Below are 27,226 nucleotides of genomic sequence, written 5' to 3'. Positions count from 1 at the left end.
TACTAAATCTGAACTCTCTTATAAGAACCAGATTTACCAAAAGGAAAGTAACCAACAGAGCGGCAATTAAACTATTGGGACATATTCCAGCTGTTCCGTTGGCCCAATCCCATACAAGACCACTCCAACATCTGATTTTAAGACAATGGAACAGATCCATACAACACCTGGACCACAGCATAGTATTATCACATGTAGTAAGGAAATCACTAAAATGGTGGTTAGTCAGGAAGCACCTTCAAAAGGGCATGGAATGGATTTTAGAACTTTACCAGACCATGACCACAGATGCCATTGCTTGCGGGCACATGTAGCACAGTTGTCTTTTCAGGGGGGTTGGAATCAAAGGATGTCCCTAGAATCCTCAAATCTGAGGGAACTAACAGTTCTAGAAGCTCTAAAGGCCGCAAAACAATATGTAAAAGATACCCACGTAAAGGTGTTCTCAGACAATATGACAGTATCTTTCATTCAACATCAAGGGGGAACCAGGAGTCATTTCTCTGCCAAACAGCAGACAAAATTTGTCATTGGGCGGAGAAAAATCTTTACAGGCAATAAGCTCAGAAAGCGTTCGATCTATTAGTTCACAAGTGGATTTGTTTGCATCCAGGCGAAACCGTAAAATAAAAAGCTTTTGCTCTCTAAATCCCAAAGAGAGTCCGCTAGCAGTGGTGGCTCTCTCAATAAAATGGTAACAGACTCTAGGGTTTGCTTTCCCTCCTATACCCTTGCTACCTTCGAAAGATACAGACAGAAAAATCCAGGATGATCCTGGTAGCCCCCTTTTGGCCAAAGAGGAGCTTGTTTTCCCTTCTAGCGGAGATGTGCCTGGGAGATTACCTGGAGTTACCTTTACTTCCAGATCTGCTCAGCCAAGGTCCGGTTTTTCACCCAGACGTAAAAAACCCTAAGATTGAGACGTAAAAAACCCTAAGATTGACAGCTTGGATGCTGAACGGGCAATCTTAAAAGGGAAAGGGCTTTCAGATAAGATTTATTTCTGAAAATGGTAAACATTGTGTCAGCCCAGATATTTTAGAATTTCATTAGAAAGGATTAGATTTAGGTCTAAGCCCTAGTACTATAAGAGTTCAGGTGGCCGCACTAAGTACATTTTTTGACGTTCATCAAAAGAACTCTTATTTCTAGATTCCCGAAAGCCGCATATAGAATTAAGCCCAAAATATTAAATTTGGTCCCTCCTTGGAACTTAAAGTGCTTCTGTCAGCCCACTAAACCGTTTTTTTTTTTTTTGTTTACTAATAATCCCTACACTGCGATTTATGCATACATAAGTTAAATAATCATTTCTGTTCAGTAGAATTTGCTAAAAAGCGATTTTTAAAATATGCAAATTACCTTGCTACCAGCAAGTAGGGCGGCTACTTGCTGGTAGCAGCCGCATCCTCCGACCCTAATGACGCCCCATCCGCATTGTTATCGACAGGGCCAGGGAACGGAATCGTTCTCTGCTGGCCCTGCCTGTTAGCATTCAAAATCTGGCGCCTGCGCTGCGGCCGTACGTATCTTCAATCTGCGCAGGCGCACTGAGAGGCGGCCGCTCTCTCCTCAATGCGCCTGCGCCGGGTGTAGATGTGACGTCATCGGCGCAGGCGCATTGAGGATGGAGCGGCCGAGCGAGTGGCCGTCTCTCAGTGCGCCTGCGCAGATTGAAGATAGGTACGGCCGCGGCGCAGGCGCCAGATTTTGAATGCTAACAGGCAGGGCCAGCAGAGAACGATTCCGTTCCCTGGCCCTGTCAACGATTCCGTTCCCTGGCCCTGTTATCATACAGTTTTGTCCCGCTTTTCTGCCATGTATATGCATGAAAAAATCGCCTTATAAAGTACTCTTCTCCAGCTCCAGAAGTCACGTTAGAAGTCAAGGGGGTAGCCCTTCCCTCACTCCAGGCTGTAACTCCCCTGCCCTAACCCCGCCTCTATGCAGTCTAATTGACACTCGGCTCAGTCGCCGGGACCGCGCTTGTACAGGCGGCGCATGCGCCGTCGGACTCGAGCGCGATCCTGTAACTGAATCGCGCATGCGCCGTCCCCGATACCTTCCTGTCTTCTCTTCCTCACGCGCGCGCGCCTCGATCTTCACGCTCCAGAGAAGACAGGCAGGACGGCGCATGCGCGATTCAGTTACAGGATCGCGCTTGAGTCAGACGGCGCATGCGCCGCCTGTACAAGCGCGGTCCCGGCGACTGAGCCGGGTGTCAATTAGACTGCATAGAGGCGGGGTTAGGGCAGGGGAGTTACAGGCGATTTTTTCATCCATATACATGCCAGAAAAGCGGGACAAGACTGTATGATAACACAATGAGGATGATCTATAAGGTACTTTTGATAGTTTATTAAGTCAAATGCAGGTGAAAGGTTCGCTTTAAATCTGTGGCACCTCCTTTTGAGCCCGTTGATCAGATATATATTCATCTCCTTACCTGGAAGTTTTTGGTGGCTATCGCCTCGGCCCGTAGGGTTAGTGAAATTCAAGTGTTATTTGCTGTCTTTCCATATTTTCAATCCTTTGATGATAGAATCATTTTTAGGGTCCATTCACACGTCCGTTTTTTCTTTCCTGATCTGTTCCGTTTTTTCTGGAACAGATCTGGACCAGATCTGGACCCATTCATTTTCAATGGGTCCTGGAAAAAAACGGACAGCACAATGTGTGCTGTCCGTTTCCGTTGTTCCGTTCCGCATGTCCGTTTAAATATAAAACATGTCCTATTCTTTTCCTGAAAAATCGGATCCTGGTACAATACAAAGTCAATGGATCCGCAAAAAACGGAAGACATACGGATGTCATTCCGTATGTCATCCGTTTTATACGGAATCCGTTCCTGGAAATTACATTTAAATTTTTTATTTTTTTTTTTTCTTCAAAAAATCCAAACAACTTTATTTGCTTATTGAAATTTATACATGTTTCCGTTTTTTGCGGATCCGCAAAAAACGGATGACATACGGAAACATTTTCAGGAACAACGGATCCACAAAAAACGGACAGAAAATCGGATTATAGAAAAATACTGACGTGTGAATGTAGCCTTAAACTGTATACTTCACAGTGAATGGGTAGCTTATTAGGTTTAAAACATAACATTTATTAATGTATAAAGATAAAATAATGGGCCCTTCTATACTAAACACTTCTTTATAATTACCACTAGTTACACTAGTCTCCTATAAAAAATGGGCGGAGATGGGAAAGGACCATGTATAGGGATAGCAACAATGTAAGAAACAGGGTGAAGGGTAGCCAAGTACCAAGGCAGAAAGACACAGCGCTGGGTCTAGACCCTAGGTAGCCCTGTCCCTATATATCCTCCCTCCTATCTACTTCAATATCCCTATTGTCACCCTCCCTAATTGTGGACTGCCCAGCTTTGCCCGATAGCCAGAATACGGTCCTATAGATGGTATCCCTAACAAAGAGGGCAAAGAAAGGAAAAAGCTGGCAATAAAGATGTGATGGACAAGATCAGGTGTATTCACAGCTGGCATAAGTCACCTGTAATGCCTGAACAAGTTCATACACACAAGGATGTATATTATCAGATGATCATAATGTCCCAAGAATGTAAATATTCAAGTGGTCATGGAGTCCCGACGCGTTTCCTCAGTAATACCTGATTCGTCAGGGGACAAAATTATATCCAAAAGGCCCCTAAACTGGGGTCACTTATCCAGCAAAATAGAGGGGTCACAGAGAGCACATTAATGTACCATACCTAATAAGCTAATACAGTCCCTCTTGTAATGGACAGTTGTGCAGCAGTTAAAATGCATAGGTAGGTTATAATGTGGGCTCCAGCCAGCCAAACGTTGTAGTAATAAAGGCCGAGTTGCCCTCTATTTCACATGGCCTGTGGTAGTTCCTGGTATTTAGTCTCTGATCGTATGGAGAAAAAGATAGTGTAGTCAGTGTTTGATATACACTATTATCCAGGTATGAGTGCCAAAACCTGGGAAATAAACCAGGAATAACCAGAGGTCACCAGTCTCAACTGCACAAGAATGTACTTGTCAGTGAGGCTTCAATCCAAGCATAGTAAACCAATGGTGGTCAGATCATAAATGCATCACATTAGTTAGAAGTATCTATTTAGTACACCTCCCAACCAATTATAAATGCATCACATCAGTTGATAGTATCTATTTGGTATACATTGTAACCGATCTCCCACTAGTAATGTCACTAGCAGACGTTAGAGACCAGTGCAATGCTCTTTGCTTATCAAATGCTATAACAATCTGATGAAAGCATGTAAGCATAAACGGCTTATCTGTCCAGTTGTCGATGGTAACTGTTCCCAGATAGGAATGGGTGGAGGGTGCTCCCTGGCGTCCCGCGTGTAGCAGTGGCAATGAAGCCATGTTCGCAGGTCATTTAAAAAGCCGAGAAGCCCCGCCCCCATCCAACGCCCCCTCATTGTCATGCAGCGTCATAGTCACGAGGTACATCAGCTGTTCCGCCTATAATCACGTGACCCTATTCCTTCCTATGACGCTTAGCGTGGAGGCGGGTTCCTGCTGCCAGGTAACCAAGACGGAGCTCAGCCTTTATAGTGAAATCGAGGTCCATACATTTAAGGTGACCAAGCAAAACGCCGCCTTCACTTGTTAAGTTTTATACGGCCTACACTCTCCACTACGCATGCATGAGGTGGGTGTTTTAGTGAGGTGCAGAGATGAAGTCGGAGGGCAAGTAAGCTCAACCTCTGCTCCCACAGAAGTCGATTTCGGGAAAGGGGATACCCAGATGCGGTCCTAAAAAGCGCCTTTAAAAAGAGCATGTGGGAGCAAGAGAGATGACCTTCTTTATCCTAAACCTAAAAAAACGGAGACTGGCTTGATACGCCTTATAGGCACATTTGATGACTCCTCGGAAGAGGTTAAACAGATACTAAGGAAACATTGGGAGGTCCTCCTCATTGATCCAGACATTAAAAAGGTTATCCCCGAAACCGCACAGGTCACTTACCGTAGGGGCCTCAGTCTTAGGGATCGCCTGGTACACAGCCACTACAGTGATACACGTGATTCAAAAGAGACATGGCTCCAACGTCCAATCGGTTGTTTTTGCTGTAGTGGCTGTGTGGCGTGTGGACATATTTTAAAGGGACGGTCGTTTTATGCCAATGTCACCGGCAAGTGTCAGCAAATTAGACATTTTATAAATTGTCGCACCAGGGGAGTGATCTACAGGGCCAACTTTAAATGTGGTCTTGAGTACATTGGGAAAACTACCCGTGAGTTGCGACGACGGATAAGTGAACATTTGGGTGACATTAGGAATGATAGAGATACACCTATTGCCAAACATATCAACATGATACATGGTGGTGACGCATCGGAGTTGAGATTTATGGGTATTGAAGTAGTCGCGAGACCAAAAAGGGGAGGGGATTGGGACCGGAGGATATTGCAGAGAGAGACTTGGTGGATATTTCACCTTCAAACTGTGGCCCCTATGGGTCTAAACGAGCAACTGTCATTTGGTTGCAATATTGAACCTTAGCACATCACTCTGCATTTCAGCAATATGGTCCGGTCCCTCCCTCTGCCACCCTTGGAACGTGTTAAATGTTGGTAGAACTGTAATAATAAATGATTTTGTTGGAGTGGTATACCGAGTTATATTATTATATCATTTGTTGGGATACGAATAGAAGATGAACTTTGAAATATGGTTGCGCTGAAGCGATTAATTGGCAACGACAGTTATCTGAGGAATCACCTTAAAAACTCTGATATTCCATTAGGTGATCTGCAGACCAGGCAGACCAATGGAAAATACTTCAGATCTTAGTGGGAGCAGAGGTTGAGCTTACTTGCCCTCCGACTTCATCTCTGCACCTCACTAAAACACCCACCTCATGTGCATGCGTAGTGGAGAGTGTAGGCCGTCTAAAACTTAACAAGTGAAGGCAGCGTTTTGCTTGGTCACCTTAAAATGTATGGACCTCGATTTCACTATGAAGGCTGAGCTCCGTCTTGGTTACCTGGCAGCAGGAACCCGCCTCCACGCTAAGCGTCATAGGAAGGAATAGGGTCACGTGATTATAGGCGGAACAGCTGATGTACCTCGTGACTATGACGCTGCATGACAATGAGGGGGCGTTGGATGGGGGCGGGGCTTCTCGGCTTTTTAAATGACCCGCGAACAAGGCTTCATTGCCACTGCTACACGCGGGACGCCAGGGAGCACCCTCCACCCATTCCTATCTGGGAACAGTTACCATCGACAACTGGACAGATAAGCCGTTTATGCTTACATGCTTTCATCAGATTGTTATAGCATTTGATAAGCAAAGAGCATTGCACTGGTCTCTAACGTCTGCTAGTGACATTACTAGTGGGAGATCGGTTACAATGTATACCAAATGGATACTATCAACTGATGTGATGCATTTATAATTGGTTGGGAGGTGTACTAAATAGATACTTCTAACTAATGTGATGCATTTATGATCTGACCACCATTGGTTTACTATGCTTGGATTGAAGCCTCACTGACAAGTACATTCTTGTGCAGTTGAGACTGGTGACCTCTGGTTATTCCTGGTTTATTTCCCAGGTTTTGGCACTCATACCTGGATAATAGTGTATATCAAACACTGACTACACTATCTTTTTCTCCATACGATCAGAGACTAAATACCAGGAACTACCACAGGCCATGTGAAATAGAGGACAACTCGGCCTTTATTACTACAACGTTTGGCTGGCTGGAGCCCACATTATAACCTACCTATGCATTTTAACTGCTGCACAGCTGTCCATTACAAGAGGGACTGTATTAGCTTATTAGGTATGGTACATTAATGTGCTCTCTGTGACCCCTCTATTTTGCTGGATAAGTGACCCCAGTTTAGGGGCCTTTTGGATATAATTTTGTCCCCTGACGAATCAGGTATTACTGAGGAAACGCGTCGGGACTCCATGACCACTTGAATATTTACATTCTTGGGACATTATGATCATCTGATAATATACATCCTTGTGTGTATGAACTTGTTCAGGCATTACAGGTGACTTATGCCAGCTGTGAATACACCTGATCTTGTCCATCACATCTTTATTGCCAGCTTTTTCCTTTCTTTGCCCTCTTTGTTAGGGATACCATCTATAGGACCGTATTCTGGCTATCGGGCAAAGCTGGGCAGTCCACAATTAGGGAGGGTGACAATAGGGATATTGAAGTAGATAGGAGGGAGGATATATAGGGACAGGGCTACCTAGGGTCTAGACCCAGCGCTGTGTCTTTCTGCCTTGGTATTTGGCTACCCTTCACCCTGTTTCTTACATTGTTGCTATCCCTATACATGGTCCTTTCCCATCTCCGCCCATTTTTTATAGGAGACTAGTGTAACTAGTGGTAATTATAAAGAAGTGTTTAGTATAGAAGGGCCCATTATTTTATCTTTATACATTAATAAATGTTATGTTTTAAACCTAATAAGCTACCCATTCACTGTGAAGTATATTCTTGATTTAAGGGTTTAGCCCATTACCTAGTTATTATAGTCTGACCGACTACAATTGGTTGTGTTGTAATAATTCATTTTTAAACTGTAACCTTCTTTCCTACCCAAGGTGTCCTCTTCCTTCCATAGGTCTCAGGACATAATTATCCCCTCTGTTTGTGAAAATTCAGGAAGAAAGAGTTACACAATTTAGATGTTCGGAGGGCCGTACTTAATTACCTTCAGGTGATGGAACCATGAAAGATATATATTTTTTTGCAGTTAGCTGCTCTCTTCCCTTTATTTAGGCCAGCAAAGACTTCCATATCTAGATGGATTAAACAAGCTATTTCCAGATGTTACATCTCTATGCAGAAGAAGGTTCCGTCCAAGTTTAGGGCCCACTCCACAAGATCTTTGTCAGTCTCTTGGGCAGAGAGGGCATCAGCATCTATATGTCACGACCATGGTCATGGTCGTGACTCCCCCGCAAGCAGTTGCCTGCGGTTTGGTCTGTTGTCAACCACATGGTGAGGACTGCTGGTATTTTACCTCACATGTGGTTGCCGCTGGCAACATGACTGTATTCACAGTATAGCAGCCTGAGCTGTTGCTAGGCAGCTTGCTGTGAAGGGCATGCGGTAGCACCTGGCAACCTCCCCTTGTATGTGTGCACTTTCCTTGTTTGTTGTGCACAAGGTTGTTGTATGTGTGTACTGTGAGACTTTCCTTCACTTGCGGTTGTCCGTGACAACGTGTGGTTTAGTGTACATGTGGTGGCAGTGTCTCTGCCTTCTGGCTGTTCCCCAGGACATGGTTGCCACGCATGTCGTTGCCGGCGGTAACAGCTGCAGTGTGATACTTGTGTGTGTATTCCCCTTTAAGTGGTTTCACTTCCCTGGTTGGTGTTGGAAGGGTTAATTCCCTATCCAGTGTGTGTCTGTGTGGGTGTGGCCACTTTGGGCTATTTATCCTCTGTGGAGACCTGTAGCTGAGGGGTACTCCAGCCTTGTAGTAAGCTGGAGGCATCCTCTGGGTCTCTAATACCATCTGCCAGTGAGGGCCACCCTTGTGGTCATAAACCTATGTATGATGTTATTTTATGTTTATGTGGTGTCTGTTATTAATGCAGCTTTAGATCTGGGTTCCTGTGTGTTTATGTGTGTGTGCTGTGTCCTTTTATGTTTGGGTGTGGACATCAGCTTGTGAGCACAGGATCCAGTCAGTGTTTCTGTGGCAGGTAGGTGTGGAAGTGCTTTTCACTCTCCTGCCATATCCATAGGCTGTTTATGTTTCTCGTCCCATGCAACTTGGCAAGTTTAGACTCCTGTTCGTCCGTATCTAGAAGGAACAGGTTGTCTTATCCAGCTCCTAGCTCAGGGATCTGTCCAGGGCTAGTAGGGAAGCGAGGTTCCTGAGTATGAGCCCTCCTACCATCAAGGTCGGCTCATACAGCTAAGAGTCAGGGTCAGATTAGGGATGCGCTAGGAGGTGACCTGCTCCCTAATTCTGTTGTCCTGGTCAAGCAGCTTCCACTTAAGATAACATCACACGGATTAGAGTTACCCCCACTCTAATCCGTGACACTATAGAACAGATCTGTAAGGCAGCCACTTGGAAGAGAGTGCACACTTTCACAAAGCATTATAAGGTTGATGTTTCAGACACTATGGATTTGGCCTTTGGACACAAGGTCCTGTCCTCAGTGGTCCCCCCCTAAAAACAAGTCCTTTGGTAATTCTCAGGGGTGCCGTCGTGGAGACGGCTGGGGAAAAGTGTTATTACACTTACCAGTAATATGTTTCCGGAAGTCTCCACGACGGCACCCAGGAATTTCCCTCCCTAAAAAAGGGTGTGGTATAAAGGTTGCTATTTCTAGATAAATTTTTGGTATGGTTCTCCTAGTGGTTCTTGGAAAGTCACTGAAGGTGGTGGGAGGGGTTTTAAACCTCTTTGCATTCTTTTCCTGTCCCTGGCAGGGAGGGGTCATCCCAGGGGTGCCGTCGTGGAGTCTTCTGGAAACCTATTTCCGGTAAGTGTAATAACACTTTTTTGCTATATATATATATATATATATATATATATGTACAATGTTGTATGTGACATACATGTTTGAAAAACACTGTTTGACCGAAACGCATCACACATCTGCCAGTATTCTGCTTATGGCAATAAAGTGAAGATTGTCTTGCATCCAAAGAAAGTGCTGATCCTCTTCTACTTGGATGCATGGGCCTGGAACCCAGGATATGAGGACCACCTCCTTCTAGAGTACTGACTAGCTATCGCTACAAACTGCTACAGCACTGAACATGTCAGATTGAGAAGGGGTTAAAAGGGGGAGGAGGTTACAAAAACTTGGCAGAAACAGTGCCACTTATGTCCCCAGACTGTGTCTGGTAATGCATCTTGGCTAGCATCAGGTGAATGAGCCTCAGCTAAAACACCATACACAGCCCCAGGACAAGAGTGGAAGTGTTTTTTGGAAGAAACCAGCCATAGTTTTCTAAAGTGATAAAGGCCCCTACACGTATGTCCAGCTATCCGGCTCAGTTCCCTTCTGGTGTGAAGCAGGAAATGCCGGAGGGGAACTGTGCCAGAACTGATCACATTGTTTTCTATGGGATCGTGCACATCAGTTGAGATGTGCACAATCCCATAGAAATCGCATGCAGCATATGTGGGGCTGGCCTAAACTGTCAAAAGCTGGCCTGTGCATATTTCCAAACTTTTCCAAGTTCTCTGCCTACCATGTTAGAAATGGGTTTCTTAGGTGGACACTTAGTGTATGATAGATAATACCATAGCTGCCAATATAGGTCCTGTCACCCATGACCATCCCAAAACACCCAGACTGTAAATTTCCCCAAACTCCCTTTGCATCAGTCCTGGCATCACGTAACACACACTTCACATATGGACAGTACCTGCAGTGGCTGAGTTTCGGGGCTAGTTTTGGCAAGTGCCAACATTTCCTTTATCTGATAAAAGGCATAAGCAAGGTTGACCCAAGGAGATGAGCTTATCCCCCAGGCTGGTCTGTTGACATCCTCTTGTTCCTCCTGGTGCCTTGTCTTTTTTGCGGGAAGTTTGACGTGAACACTCGGCATAATGTTCTCAGCGTGCTGTGGTACAAGGTTGATAGTTGCTATGGGAACTGGGCTGGAGGGAACAGGAATCCTTTCCGCCAGCATAGATGAATCTGCAGTAAAATCATGGTGTTAGGGACATTAAGGAACACATCTGGAATATCAGAAGGAAACCACATTAAACCAATCACATTCATTCTGGTTGGCAGCAAAAGACAGAAATAGCCAGGAACTGGGTGGATCACTAACGCAGAGATAACAGTGGTGGTGCCTACTTCACTGGGCAATGAGCTACTTTCTATTAGCACTGTAACTCTGACTGAACATACATTTCTGACACTAGAAGAGGGAATTAAAAGAATTCTGTCAGCAGGTTTGACCCCTGAAAATGGCTTACTGCCTTAAATAGGTAGGGTGGAAAACTGATAAATGGATATTCTAGTAACCTCAAGTTATAACCTACCAATCCCAAAAACTGGGTCCCTCCCCATCCTGATGCGGCATGTCGAGAATGTGTCCTGTCACTCCATTCCTTCTCCATGTTACTGCCAGAAATGACCAAGAGCAGGCGGAGGAGATGAGGAGCATTCAGTGCAGAGAGCCCAGGACACGCAGGGACGTGATGTGGTGAAAGGAAACCCCTTTTCCTTGGTCATACAGCTAGTGTGACCATTCACCTAGTAATGTCCAAACTGCTCTACACCTCACCAATTGACCACTGTAAGCCATTTTCAGTGGTGTCCCATTGAGTTTTAGACACCCCATTACCATCTAAATTTTTGATGCATTGCTCATATAGGACCATGCATTCTCACTGCAACATGGCTCCATTCAAGTAAATAAAGCTACACAGCTGTTTCATGCACAAGAGGTGGCTACGAGCACCACTGTACAGGGGCACAAAGTGATCATATACCAATAACATATCATAGTCATGTGCCATCACATGTAACAGTCGGAAACCAGACACTCTCTAATCCAGTCTCAACAAATCTGCATTCTTCTGGCTTTCCTAGGGTGGAATTTGCAAAAGCTTTAGCCATCAGTTTTTACAGAGTAAAGGCTCATGCACCCAAACTTATTTTTTTTGTCCGCTCAGCTCGCATTTTTTGCAGCTCAGATGTGCTAGGGCTGCACGATATGGGAATTTTGTGCGAGTGCGATTAGGGCCCTAAAAATTGCGATAACGATATGCGATGCAATATTTTAAGGAAATTGTGCTAGAGGTCTATTTGCTTGGATTTTCAAGGCAAAAGCACACACAAATTACTGATAATGCTGAAATGTAGTTATGCTCAACTCAAGAACTGAAATAAAACATCTTTTACTAAATTAAATAACATATTTGCATTACTGCAAAAGTATAAAATACAAAACTTGCCATTTTCTTAATAGCACTGCACAGAAGAGATAAGTAAAATAGAATAGATATAAGAACATGTGTCCATTAAAATAAGATTTTCCGAACACTGAACAAACAGGAACTTTTTAAAGAACACCATAGTCAGCAGCAGCAATATAAGGTAATATACCGTATTTTTCGCCCATAAGACGCACCTAGGTTTTTGAGGAGGAAAATAAGAAAAAACATTTTTTTTAACCAAAAGGTGTGCTTTTGGTGGGTTTTGAACTTATGGTGGTCTGTGGATGACACTGTTGAGGTGGGGGGGGGGGATCTGTAGATGGCACTGTTATGGGGGCATCTGTGGATGACACTGCTATGGGGGGGGAATCAGTGGATGACACTGCTATGGGAGGGATCTGTGGATGACACTGTTATGGGGGGGGGGGGGATCTGTGGATGACACATATATAGCATCTTATGCTATGTGCCATCCACAGATCCCCCCCCCCCCCATAACAGTGTCCCTGCAGTGTGAATGACCCCCAATACAGGGGCTGGGGGCCGGCATCTTGATTAGGAATGACAGCGGGGACCGGTGCAGTCCCTGTATTCTAATGCACCAGCCCCGCTCACTGTTGTATAATCTTATCTAACCTGTAGGCATTGTTAAAATATACAGTCAGGTCCATAAATATTGGGACTTTGACACAATTGTAACATTTTTGGCTCTATACACCACCACAATGGATTTGAAATAAAACAAACAAGATGTGCTTTAACTGCAGACTGTCAGCTTTAATTTGAGGGTATTTACATCCAAATCAGGTGAACGGTGTAGGAATTACAACAGTTTGCATATGTGCCTCCCACTTGTTAAGGCACCAAAAGTAATGGGAGAATTGGCTTCTCAGCTGTTCCATGGCCAGGTGTGTGTTATTCCCTCATTATCCCAATTACAATGAGCAGATAAAAGGTCCAGAGTTCATTTCACGTGTGCTATTTGCAATCTGTTGCAGTCAACTCTCAAGATGAGATCCAAAGAGCTGTCACTATCAGTAAAGCAAGCCATCATTAGGCTGAAAAAACACAACAAACCCATCAGAGAGATAGCAAAAACATTAGGCGTGGCCAAAACAACTGTTTGGAACATTCTTAAAAAGAAGGAATACATCGGTGAGCTCAGCAACACCAAAAGACCCAGAAGACCACGGAAAACAACTGTGGTGGATGACCAAAGAATTCTTTCCCTGGTGAAGAAAACACCCTTCACAACAGTTGGCCAGATCAAGAACACTCTCCAGGAGGTAGCTGTATGTGTGTCAAAGTCAACAATCAAGAGAAGACTTCAACCAGAGTGAATACAGAGGGTTCACCACAAGATGTAAACTATTGGTGAGCCTCAAAAACAGGAAGGCCAGATTAGAGTTTGCCAAACGACATCTAAAAAAAGCCTTCACAGTTCTGGAACATCATCCTATGGACAGATGAGACCAAGATCAACTTGTACCAGAGTGATGGGAAGAGAAGAGTATGGAGAAGGAAAGAAACTGCTCATGATCCTAAGCATACCACCTCATCAGTGAAGCATGGTGGTGGTAGTGTGATGGCGTGGGCATGTATGGCTGCCAATAGAACTGGTTCTCTTGTATTTATTGATGATGTGACTGCTGACAAAAGCAGCAGGATGAATTCTGAAGTGTTTCGGGCAATAATATCTGCTCATATTCAGCCAAATGCTTCAGAACTCATTGGATGGCGCTTCACAATGCCGATGGACAATGACCCGAAGCATACTGCAAAAGCAACCAAAGAGTTTTTTAAGGGAAAGAAGTGGAATGTTATGCAATGGCCAAGTCAATCACCTGACCTGAATCCGATTGAGCATGCATTTCACTTGCTGAAGACAAAACTGAAGGGAAAATTCCCCAAGAACAAGCAGGAACTGAAGACCTGGCCTGGCAGAGCATCACCAGGGATGAAACCCAGCGTCTGGTGATGTCTATGCATTCCAGACTTCAGGCTGTAATTGACTGCAAAGGATTTGCAACCAAGTATTAAAAAGTGAAAGTTTGATTTATGATTATAATTCTGTCCCATTACTTTTGGTCCCTTAACAAGTGGGAGGCACATATGCAAACTGTTGTAATTCCTACACCGTTCACCTGATTTGGATGTAAATACCCTCAAATTAAAGCTGACAGTCTGCAGTTAAAGCACATATTGTTCGTTTCATTTCAAATCCATTGTGGTGGTGTATAGAGCCAAAAATGTTAGAATTGTGTCGATGTCCCAATATTTATTGGCCTGACTGTAATAATCATGTGTAATCCAGCTGTATTACTTACAACTAAGTTCCGTAGCAGAAAGGAGGGAGGAGGCAGGCCGGGAGGACAGGCGGGCGACGCGTCACTTACTACGTCACGCGCCGGCGCCGCCTGCTTAATTTGTAAAGTGGGCGGTGCAGGTGCATGACGTAGTGAGTGACACGCCTCCCGCCCGCCCTGCCTCCTCCCTCCTCTCTGCTACGGAACTTAGTAGCCGGTGCATTAGAATACAGGGACTGCACCGGTCCCAGCTGTCATTCCTAATCCAGATGCCAACCCCCAGCCCCCCCTCCCTCTGTTGATACACCCGCCGACCGCACTGTGCGGCATCGCGGCGGCCGTGTATCATTGTAGGTAATAGCAGCATTTTTGTTTCGGCCAAATCGCCATATCTCAATAGTCGATTATCGCGATACGATTGCTTTGGCGATATATATCGTGCAGGCCTAATGTGGACCTATTCACTTCAATGGGACTGCAAAAAACATGGACAGCACACTGTGTGCTGTCGGCATCCGTATGTCTATTCTGTTACAAAAATATAGAACATGTCCTATTCTTGCCTACATTACGGACAAGGTTAGAACTGTTCTATTATATGCCCTGACTTTCCGTTCTGCAAAATGTGGATTGCACACGGCTGGTATTTGTGTTTCGCGGATTCGCAATTTGCAGACCACAAAAATGGTTACAGTCGTGTGCATGCTTCTGGGTCTGTGCGGCTGTGCTGTAAAAGATAGGACATGCCCAATCTTTGACTGCAACATGCGGATTGTGGACCCATTGAAGTTAGTGGGTCTGCACTGCGATGCGGAATGCAAACAGTCCATGTCCGCTGTCCGTAAAACGGACACGGCTGTGTGAATGCTGCGTACTGCACAGCTGATCGTTATTAACACTTAAAATTAGTTAATACAGAAATACCGGGAAGGAACAGTTTGTAGCATACCTTCTTCTTTCTGAGGAACTGCTACCCACTGAATCAGTGCAAAGAGAAGGAGAATGACCAAAGAAGCCATACCGATCCCCCTGAATGTTTCTGCAGCACCTGGAATGGCAAAAACACACATGGCAGATAGATCTAGAAATATCAACACCAAAACCTGTTACCATGAAAAGGCAGCATGTAATGGAGACCAAGAGGGATCCAGCGTGAGTTATAAAAGCATAACCCTTTACTATATAACATCTGTTATTAATACATTGTCTGCATGTAAACTGCTTACGCGTTATGACCGACTGTAGCTCATTCCATATAAAGGTGCATAATGACTGGTTCAGCTGTGCGATTATTAGCATGTGTGTCAAACTACTACCAAAGCTGGACAACAAGGATTTAAAGGAGTATTTCAGTTATGGAATGTCAAGTCGACTACCTGCGACGCTCCAGTAGAAATGAATGGAGTAGCATGGCGCTTTTCCAACCAGCCACTCACTCCATTTCAGGGGGCTCCACAGGGTGCGCAGCCCCTGTTCTTGTGATTGGTAGTGGTTCCCAGCATGAGGACCCCCCACTGATCTGATAGTTATCCCAAGGACTTTCTATAGCCAGAATACCCCTTTAAATGCACCCACAGAAGGAGCTGAGCACAATTAAGTATAGCCAACAATGTACATACAAAAACAGCCAATATATAGCATTTAAATATCTCTGATCCACGAAGTTATAAATATACAGTACAGACCAAAAGTTTGGACACACCTTCTCATTTAAAGAGTTTTCTTTATTTTCATGACTATGAAGGCATCAAAACTATGAATTAACACATGTGGAATTATATACATAACAAACAAGTGTGAAACAGCTGAAAATATGTCATATTCTAGGTTCTTCAAAGTAGCCACCTTTTGCTTTGATTACTGCTTTGCACACTCTTGGCATTCTCTTGATGAGCTTCAAGAGGTAGTCCCCTGAAATGGTCTTCCAACAGTCTTGAAGGAGTTCCCAGAGATGCTTAGCACTTGGCCCTTTTGCCTTCACTCTGTGGTCCAGCTCACCCCAAACCATCTTGATTGGGTTCAGGTCCGGTGACTGTGGAAACCAGGTCATCTGGCGCAGCACCCCATCACTCTCCTTCATGGTCAAATAGCCCTTACTTTCAAAGTTTTCCCAATTTTTCGGCTGACTGACCTTCACTTCTTAAAGTAATGATGGCCAGTCGTTTTTTTTTTACTTAGCTGCTTTTTTCTTGCCATAATACAAATTCTAACAGTCTATTCAGTAGGACTATCAGCTGTGTATCCACCTGACTTCTCCTCAACGCAACTGATGGTCCCAACCCCATTTATAAGGCAAGAAATCCCACTTATTAAACCTGACAGGGCACACCTGTGAAGTGAAGACCATTTCAGGGGACTACCTCTTGATGCTCATCTAGAACCTAGAATATGACATATTTTCAGTTGTTTCACACTTGTTTGCTATGTATATAATTCCACATGTGTTAATTCATAGTTTTGATGCCTTCAGTATGAATCTACAATTTTCATAGTCATGAAAATAAAGAAAACTCTTTGAATGAGAAGGTGTGTCCAAACTTTTGGTCTGTACTGTACATAAATTAATAATGAAACATAAGATCATTCAAACATGTATATTAAGAGTCAGGATCCAGAAAGATTCTCGGTCTAGCAGATGTTGTTTGATGTCCCCACCCCTAGATGGAATTCTCACCCATATGATTCCACTGACTTAATAGGATGGAAGAATCTCCTCCAGCTACAAAAAACCTACCCTGTTCCCCTTTTAAAATAAACCACACCAACACTTACTTGCTTGGTATAATGACCATAGTGGCCAACTTTATTATTCCACGCATAACAAAACCACATCGTACACCATATAACATTAATAATAATAATAATAACAATAATAACAATAACCATAATAACATCCGACATTTTACACACATAACAAGGATCCTGGAGGGCAACCCAAACGAGCCGTATCCTCCTTCACCGCCTCACTTCAAGACTTACCCCTGGCCGCACTCACCGACCCAAGGGCACCAACTCCTTGAAGTATACTAGTATCCCCCCTGTAGGCCTTGTAGCCCAAACAGGGGACCCATCCTCGTCATTAACAAACCATCTGAGATGCAGGCTCCAACATGTCCTGCACCTCTTAACCATTGAATTGCTCCCCAGGATCCTATTTCCATCAGCCCTACTACTATCACCAATCTCAAATTAAAATCAATAAAAAAGGGGTGGGAGGGAGGGAAATTCCACGTTGGAAGGCTGCAACTGACCCAAAGCTCCGCCTCCCAGTCTTATATTTTCCCGCCTCAAAACCAACTCCTCCCCACCCAACTCAACCAACCCCTAAACATACCCCCGTCCATTTTAACCCTCTCCTAGCCTCCGGTCTTCCCCCTAAGTCAGCTCGCCCTGCGCTAAGGCTGCGCCCCCGCTCCGTTGCTTTTATGACTTAATAGGATGGAAGAATCTCCTCCAGCTACAAAAAACCTACCCTGTTCCCCTTTTAAAATAAACCACACCAACACTTACTTGCTTGGTATAATGACCATAGTGGCCAACTTTATTATTCCACGCATAACAAAACCACATCGTACACCATATAACATTAATAATAATAATAATAACAATAATAACAATAACCATAATAACATCCGACATTTTACACACATAACAAGGATCCTGGAGGGCAACCCAAACGAGCCGTATCCTCCTTCACCGCCTCACTTCAAGACTTACCCCTGGCCGCACTCACCGACCCAAGGGCACCAACTCCTTGAAGTATACTAGTATCCCCCCTGTAGGCCTTGTAGCCCAAACAGGGGACCCATCCTCGTCATTAACAAACCATCTGAGATGCAGGCTCCAACATGTCCTGCACCTCTTAACCATTGAATTGCTCCCCAGGATCCTATTTCCATCAGCCACCGACAACCACCGGTGAAACCTCACCTGTGGGCGTCCCGCCACACCCTAATAGCCGTCTCCAAACCCTCCTGGATTCCCAAAGCCCACATATCTATGCCCACATCATTCAGATGTACACCATCATCTCTTAAGAATTGAGGCGACGCCGCCTCCAATTCCCGATGACGAACAACAATCCCACCTTGCCTGCGCACAAACCGCCCCACTTCCTTATTCAATTTCGCCCGGGCTTTGTTAATCCGCTCCACCGACCTAGCAAACCGCCAGCAACGCCGCGCCACCACCTCTGACCACACCAGCAACAGATCCGGAAACTCCGACAATAAGCGTAGCACATCCAATTTGATATCCCGAATAACATCCCGGGAACGCCGCACCCCCAAATCGTTGCCTCCAACATGAAGCACCAATATATCAGGTGGCCGATCTAAAGTGGCATTCGTGTGAATTTCAGGCAGAACCCGCCCCCAAAGTAGCCCCCTCAAACCAATCCAACGAACTAGCAATTCCTCCACCGGGAAACCCAACTGGCGTCCATTCCTTCTAACATCGGCGCGTAAGGCCCCCCAGTAGACGTAGGAATGCCCGAAGATCCATGCGAGACACGGCGCCGCCCCTAAAACAAAATAACATAGTTGTGACAACAGATCCAACACACTGAATCCCGTAAACAACGCCACCCACCCCACAATCACAACAAATGAGGCCGAATATAAGAGTGAAAACAATCCGACTCCCAACGCCCAATCCTTTTAATCACTTCTTCACCGAGCCCCCACTTGGCCGCCTCCGTCGCAGCCCCTATCCTAAAAGAATGAGACGCATATTCATTAACAGGGAGCCCAGCTGCGCCCAGACATTTTTTAAATACTGCAACAAATTGAAAACGCGACAACCGCGAACCGTCCCGGTGAATCAACAAAGAACCCATACCATCAGGCCGCACCTCCAAATACTCAGTCACACAACGCACCGGACAAAGCGCAGACCCCACCAAAGGCCTGAGCCACAAAACTGCACCCTTACCTAACTGATCTGTTTTTGACCTGCGTATCACACACCGTAAACCGCCCTCTCCTAACCAAACATCCTCCCTCAACAAACCACCATCACCAGACCGACTGGCAGAAACCAATTCTGAAATCCGAAAGGCTCCGAAAAAGGCCAACGAAAACGCCGCCCTAAACAAAAGCCCTTCAAATTCAGACACACAAACCACACCTGCTTTCTCCCACAAGACTTGTAACACATCAAAAGAAACCGGCCGTCTACCGTCCTTACGAATCGTGCCCCGCCTATAACCTTTCAGCGCCTGCCGAACCATAAAACACCGAGACACATCCGTAAGTCCCCGCACCCGCAACCAGAAGGCAACAGCCGCCACCCTCTTAGACGCCACAGAAAAAGACAAACCTTCAGCATAACATGAACCTACCCAAAAAACCAACAAAGTCTGAAGCTCCGCAACCGAACTATACCCCCCAACCCGCTCTATCAACTGTTCCCACAACAACCACACTGACGAATATGCCGACCACGTACCTCTACTGAGTGACTGACCAATCAAGCCCGCTGACACCCCAAGGCCACGCTCCAGAGCCACTGGGGACAGGACAAGCCCTGAACTTCGGCGCCTGGCGCCAGACTGCGGAAACGATCCCACTGAAAACGAGAAAGGGAATCTGCGAGTGAGTTATCTACACCTGGAACATGTACCGCGACAAAACATGCATTCAAGCGCAGCCCCCGCAACACCAAATGCCTGAGTAAATTTAACACCGGCGGAGAATTAGCCGTCTGGCTATTAATCGCCTGCACTACCCCCATGTTGTCACAATAAAACCGAACTCGCCGATTCCTGAGCCAATCCCCCCACAACTCAGTAGCCAAAACTATGGGAAAAAGCTCCAACAGAACCAAGTTGCTAAGGAAACCAGCCCGCTCCCACTCCACAGGCCACGCACCCGCACTCCATTGTCCCTGGCAAAAAACCCCATATCCACACGAACCCGCGGCATCAGAAAACAACTCCAAATCCACACTACTAATCGCTTCCTCCATCCACATTGACCGCCCATTATATTCCCCCAGAAAATTCTCCCACACCACCAAATCCTCCTTTACCGCAACCGGCAATCGCAAATAATGAAAAGGGGCGACCACCCCAGCCGTAGCTAACGCTAAACGCCGACAAAAAACCCTACCCATTGGCAAAATACGACACGCAAAATTCAATTTTCCCAATACAGACTGAACCCGCTTAAGCTGAACCTTCTTAGCTTTCCTCAGAAAAACAACCTCCTCCAACAAATCAGACACCTTATTGTCCGGTAACCGACATTCCATGGCCATGCTGTCGATTTCTATCCCCAAAAACGTAATGACCGTGGACGGCCCTTCCGTTTTTTCCCCGGCTAAAGGAATACCAAACCTCCCTGCAACTCGCTCCATCGTGCGCAACAACACCGGACACACCCTGGATCCAGCCGGACCTAAGAACAAGAAATCATCTAAATAATGTAGCACCGAGTTCCATCCAGACTCCTGCTTCACCACCCACTCCAGAAAAGAACTAAACGATTCAAACAGTGAACAAGAAATCGCGCAGCCCATAGGCAAACAACAATCCACATAATAACAACCATCCCATTGAAATCCCAGCAAATGCAAACTATCCGGGTGAATGGGCAACAACCGAAAAGCAGCCTCAATGTCCGTCTTAGCAAGCAAGGCGCCCTGCCCAAAACGCCTAACCCATCGCACCGCCGCATCAAAGGACGTATAAGACACAGAGCACAACTCATCCGCTATTCCATCATTCACAGACCCCCCTTGCGGATAAGACAAATGATGAATAAGTCTAAACTTATTGGGTTCCTTCTTGGGAACCAATCCCAACGGGGACACCCACAAGTCGGGCAAGGGGAGCTCAACAAAGGGGCCTACAACCCTGCCCATAGCGACCTCCTTCTCAATCTTCTCCCTCACCACATCCGGATGACGCAACGCTGATGGCAAATTCCGCACCGACAAACACGGCACAACTGAACTACACGGGATCACAAAACCCTTAGTAAACCCCGCCAGCAAAAACCGCCCAACCTCCTTATTTGGATAACTCTTTAAATAGGGCTCCATCTCTCCCACCCTCACCGGAGTCACCCCTCTTCTGCACAACCTCGGGTCCCTTACCCTTCCCTCGCTTGAAGCAGCGCGACAAACTATGGGAACCGCCGCAACCGGAACACTCGTGCTTGTACCTGCAATCCGACAAGAACCTACAATGTCCCTCATTGTATTGCCAACAACAGCCTTTTCTACCTCCTCCCTGTGATTCATAAGCCGAGGGACCCCCGGCCGGTCCCCGAAAAGGCTGCGGGCCACTCCTAGGTGCCGCCATCAATCGCATCCAGAGACCGATGTCTTTATGATCCCACCTTATATTAGGCCTAACCGCCTTCCGTTGCCGGAACTGCTCATCATACCTGAGCCACGCCACGCCCCCATACGTCCGATGAGCCTCCCCTATCGCATCCATATAACAGAACAGCGAAGAGCAATGTTCAGGCGATTTTTCCCCAACCACGCTGGCCAAAATCGCAAATGCCTGCAGCCAATTCTGAAACGTACGTGGGATCAACCTGTACCGCCTCCTTTCCTCGTCCTCCTTTTTACTGTCATCTGGCCTTCCACGATCCAAATTAAATTTTTCTAAAGGAAGCAAGGAAAATATTTCTACATATTCATCCCTCCATATCTTCTCCCTGATTTCTTGCTTTAAATGAGACCCCAATGGCCCTTCAAAGCACACGTAAATTTCACCTTTTGCTGCATCCGACAACCGAACGCCATCCCCCACTTCACTTCTACCCCCCGCCGCAGAGGCCTGCACACCACCGGTGCCCACGCTATCCCCAACACCCGCCGTACCTTGCACCGTCACTTGCCCTAGGGTCCCGCCCGCCTGCACGGGCGCCCAGACCGACGCCGGAGATGAAGGTGCTCCTGACCCCAACCGTGACAACAAAGACAACATCCCTGACAGAACCTCCCGCGCCAAATTATCTGAACCCCCCCCACTATACTGAACATCACTCCCAGCTAACATCTGCCCCGTAGTCATCTCACCTGGCCGTCCCCGGACAGATCCTCCGGCAGCCGCCTCTTCCCTCAGAGAAGTCCCCGCCGGCGAGCTCGCTCCACATGGCACGGCCAGTTCCAGAGTTGCGTCATCTCTTCCGCCTGCCGCGACATCCTCTCCCGATTCCAGCTCTCCTTCCTCCATAATCGCAGCCTCCCCCTCAGAACGCCGTCGTGAGGGGAGGGTAACCGTCCGCACCCCAGCCGGGCAGGCCTCATCCTCTGGCCGCTGTTCCACAATCGCTCCTGCTCCCCCAGTTACCGGCTCAGCTGCGGTCCTGCAGCCAGCCGCCACACCATGCCGCCGTTCCGTGTATATGACCCCAGCTTCCTCCCTGACGTTAATCTGGCTGCCATGCCGCCGACCCACCGCCAGGGGTCGCGGCGTACCTGCATCAGATCCAGCCGCTGCGCACCGATCCTCCTCACACTGAAGCTGCCGGCCAGAAACCCTCTGCCGCAGCGCCGGAGACGCCAGCTCTTCACTCACCGGTAGGCCCAAGCCCGCAGACAGCCCAGCCGCGACACTTCTTCTCTCCACAGGTGATGTCCTCCTGGCTCGACCCCGACGCGGAGCTTCTCGCGGGGACGTCGCCGCCTGGGAACGATCCCTCCCCCGTGCTGAAAGGGAGACTGGTCTAGGGGAAGCCTGACCCTCTCCCGCCGGCCCGCCACGCGATGCTGAATTCCTCCCGCTGCGTCTGGGGGTCCGGTTGGCCAAAGACACCCCAGACCTCAGCGGAGGGTCCCTGGCGGGGCTTCTAATGCGTCGGCGGACCCGGGGGGTAGCTTCTGGGCTCAAGCGCTCAGGGGGGACAGATCTCCTGGCCCTGACAGCGCGAGCTACCGCAACCGGCGGGGCGGGAGGGAGGAGGGCAGCCTGGATGGATTGCTGCATAAAATCCACTCCATGTACCTGCACCGCGTCCCTCAATGCCGCCAGCAACTCGTCCAGGGAGGCCATGTCTAAATTCCACGTTGGAAGGCTGCAACTGACCCAAAGCTCCGCCTCCCAGTCTTATATTTTCCCGCCTCAAAACCAACTCCTCCCCACCCAACTCAACCAACCCCTAAACATACCCCCGTCCATTTTAACCCTCTCCTAGCCTCCGGTCTTCCCCCTAAGTCAGCTCGCCCTGCGCTAAGGCTGCGCCCCCGCTCCGTTGCTTTTAATACCCTGAAAGAGGCAACCTTGCCTCCATGACATTCTCTAAAGTGTTTTGCTGCTACAGAAATGCTGCGATTGTTATTTTTTGCTACATCATGTGAAAAAATGCTCTAAAATGTGTGTTGTGCACCAACTGGATGTACTGCCTACATACTGTTTACTGCAAAAAGTGCAGTAACTACTGACTCCATGTTAAAATTAATGTCTAACATGAGTACACACTCTGCAACATCTAAAAGATCCCATGCAATGCAAACAGGTTGTGTGTGAATTAGGTGAAGGAAGACAACTAGGAGAAAACTGTCGCCCTATAGACAATCATTATGTAAAAGTTGTTCTAATTCATCATCTTCAAATAATAGAGGCAAATATCACAATGTCAGATTCTAGGACAAATAGGAAAGTCAATGGTGCTTTTGTTCAGTGATTTGAAAGCTCTCGGTGAGACATTTTGGTGGATTTATTAGTGTCTCTGTTAATCATCCACTTGCTTCTGCAAGCATATGAAAATATTCTGAAGTTCTTTATAATTGTTTCACCCAGGAAAATGGCTCTCAGTGTGTGTGTTGGATGATTTGCATGGGCATGTAATGAAGTGCTTTCAGAGATCTCCTTTCTATAGGTAGAAGTTACTGTATTCTTGTGTGTTCCACTCTCCCAAAAGATTCAAATCTAAGAAAGTAATTGATGTTGAAGATTATATGTTAAATTGCAGATTGTAACTGTTCTTATTTAAAGAAAATTCGGGTCAGGTGCGGCACAACCAGGAAGGTCCAGGCTTGAAGGCAAGTTTATTGCTTTTATTTATAGTTTCAACAGATTACGCGTTTCTGGGCAGGAACGGTTCCTTCCTCAGATCAGGAAACAAATTATGTTTGTGGTTCGTCAGGAGTCATGGATATTGGCAGAGTGCTGTGTCTTCAATTCTAAACCGAAACCACAGTACAGATGTGAAAATAGCCTTAGGTGGTTGGTGTTCCTTGTACTGTATTTGTATACAGCATACAGAGTCCATGAACACTAACCTTCAGGGCATAAATAAAAACGCAATATGGTAAGGATGTACATGCTAGCAATAGGTATCACTAAGAAATATGCTTGTTTTATCTGCTTTTGTATCTAGGTACATAGTAATAGTTTGTAAGGCTAAAAAAAATTATGGGCATTAGTTCAGCCTATTATTCTACAAAATTCCCAAAAAAAAAAAAAATAACCATGAGGTAGAAGCCAAATGTTCCTAATTTTAGGGCAAAAAATGACTTCCAGACTCAAATCAGAATAACTCCCTGGATCAACAACCCTTATCCAGAAATGTAATAACTATAGCCTGTAATATTATTACACTCCAGAAATACAGGCCCGTCTTTAAGGCCGAGTTCACATGAACGTGTGTGACCCGTGCCTGTGCTGCGGCCCGTAAATAGCGGGCCGCAATGCACGATCGCCGGCCGTAGGTCAGCCGCATCGGATCGCGGACCCATTCACTTTAATGGGTCCGCGATCCGGCCGTTCCGCAAAAAAATAGGACTTGTTCTATCTTTTAGCGGAACGGAAGTACGGGACGTAACCCCACGGAGGCACTCCGTAGTGCTTCCGAGGGGTCCCGTCCCGTGCGGCCATTCCGCGATTCCGGATTTGCGGACCCATTGAAGTGAATGGGTCCGCATCCGTGATGCGGAATTCACACGGAACTGTGGCCGTGTATTGCGGCCCGCGATTTGCGGGCCGCAATACGGCCACAGATCACACACGTTCGTGTGAACTTAGCCTAACTCTTTTAGTGAATTCATCATCACCACCTCCTCAGGCAGAGAGTTCCAGAGAAGTACTATTCACCCTAAATATAGTTAAACATTACGAATGTTCAAATGACTATTACTACATAAATGATAGATTTATCATGTTAATATTCACATTAGAAAGTCCCATATCTCATGTTTATAGTACATAGACATCACAAAAGTTTAAAAAGGCTTTCCAAGATCATTAAAACTTTTGGACAAACCCTACAACGGCTTAGTGTGGGTTCACATCACGTTTTTCCTGTCCGTTTAATGTATACATTTAACGGATGCCTCAGACTGATGCCATACAGTTCCATTGTAAAGAAATTATTATTATATTTTTTTTACCAGACTGTGCAGAACATGGTGTGCTGCGCTTTTGTATCAGTTTTTTTCCTAACGTGTACGTCAAATGGAGGCATAAAATGTGATGTGAACCCAGCCTTAAAACATGTTATATTAACTCCATTCTGCAGCACTGGACTGATTCTCCTACTACTGTCCTGTGCTGAGAAAGGGCAGCCAAACACTACCCTCAGCGGTCTACCACTGAGAACAGTCTGGGACTCTATTTCTTAGGCCCTTTGGTTCGCTAATAAAGAGGTCCTTCCCTTCACCATAACAAATTATTCACCATTCTGCTTGTCCCTTTAATATTAGACAGGTAAAACAAATGAGCCAGTAAGGTGCCCAGAGGGGCGTCATTCTTGCAGGAAGGAGCCCAGGCATGCCCCCTGCCACAATGTGTCCATCCACCCCTCCTCCATCACATTCAAGCCATAACTCTGCCCCCCTTTTCCCTGCTCCCAGCATGAGGGTGAGCTTGGGCACTAGCAGGGGGTATGCCTGGGCTCCTTCCTGCAAGAGTGATGCCCCTCGGGGCACCTTACTGACTCATTTGCATACCAAATAAACTGGATTTTGAGAGGATAGAAAACATCTATTGCTGAAACAAAGGCACCTCTGGAAATAAGGTACTAAGTGCTATTAGGCCATGGCTTTACTTCAATAGTGATTATCCTGGCGACAGATTTCCTTTAATGGAGGAGCATGTAATGTAACTCCATCCATCAGCAACTTCTATAAAATGCAATGAGCCTAAACCATTTTCTTTCAGGAAGCAGCTCTTGAAAGACCAGGAAACTACGGAAGGCTAACTGCATTTCAATGGGAGGTGCTAATGGATGGGTAGCCTCAGATGACCCTCTATCTCGTGCCAATTTCTTAACAGGAGTGGTGTACTGTCACAGGAGAAGATTTTGCTAACTAAGCAAGGCAAAATCTCAAGGCAAAGAAAGGCAAACATTTTTTAAGACGATAAGACGCACTTTTTTTAGCAAGAGAAAAAATCTTGCTAAAAAGTGTGCCTGCGTCTTAACCACCTCAGCCCCTATGGCTTAAACACCCTTAATGACCAGGCCACTTTTTACACTTCTGACCTACACTACTTTCACGGTTTATTGCTCGGTCATGCAACTTACCACCCAAATGAATTTTACCTCCTTTTCTTCTCACTAATAGAGCTTTCATTTGGTGGTATTTCATTGCTGCTGACATTTTTACTTTTTTTTGTTATTAATCGAAATTTAACGATTTTTTTGCAAAAAAATGTCATTTTTCACTTTCAGTTGTAAAATTTTGCAAAAAAAACGACATCCATATATAAATTTTGCTCTAAATTTATTGTTATACATGTCTTTGATAAAAAAAAATGTTTGGGTAAAAAAAAAATGGTTTGGGTAAAAGTTATAGCGTTTACAAACTATGGCACAAAAATGTGAATTTCCGCTTTTTGAAGCAGCTCTGACTTTCTGAGCACCTGTGATGTTTCCTGAGATTCTACAATGCCCAGACAGTACAAACACCCCACAAATGACCCCATTTCGGAAAGTAGACACCATAAGGTATTCGCTGATGGGCATAGTGAGTTCATAGAACTTTTTATTTTTTGTCACAAGTTAGCGGAAAATGATGATTTTTTTTTCTTTTTTTT

The 27,226-nt window shown here is 45.9% G+C and overlaps 1 protein-coding gene across 1 annotated transcript in view; it reads right to left on the bottom strand.

Annotated features, from left to right (window-relative positions):
• Positions 1 to 27,226, bottom strand: part of MFSD6 (major facilitator superfamily domain containing 6) — a 218,455-nt gene that overhangs the window by 47,149 nt on the left and 144,080 nt on the right. The window contains exons 5-6 of the mRNA XM_040439711.1: positions 15,185 to 15,283; positions 10,405 to 10,679 (exon numbers count right to left, since the gene is read on the bottom strand). Of these exons, the coding sequence (XP_040295645.1) occupies positions 10,405 to 10,679; positions 15,185 to 15,283 (374 nt within the window). The remainder of the gene's footprint in view (positions 1 to 10,404; positions 10,680 to 15,184; positions 15,284 to 27,226) is intronic.

The sequence above is a fragment of the Bufo bufo genome, chromosome 7 (genome assembly GCF_905171765.1).
Source record: "Bufo bufo chromosome 7, aBufBuf1.1, whole genome shotgun sequence".
Lineage (NCBI taxonomy): Eukaryota > Metazoa > Chordata > Amphibia > Anura > Bufonidae > Bufo > Bufo bufo.
The sequence above is the reverse complement of the archived record's forward strand: the minus strand, read 5'-3'. Positions and strand labels throughout refer to the sequence as shown.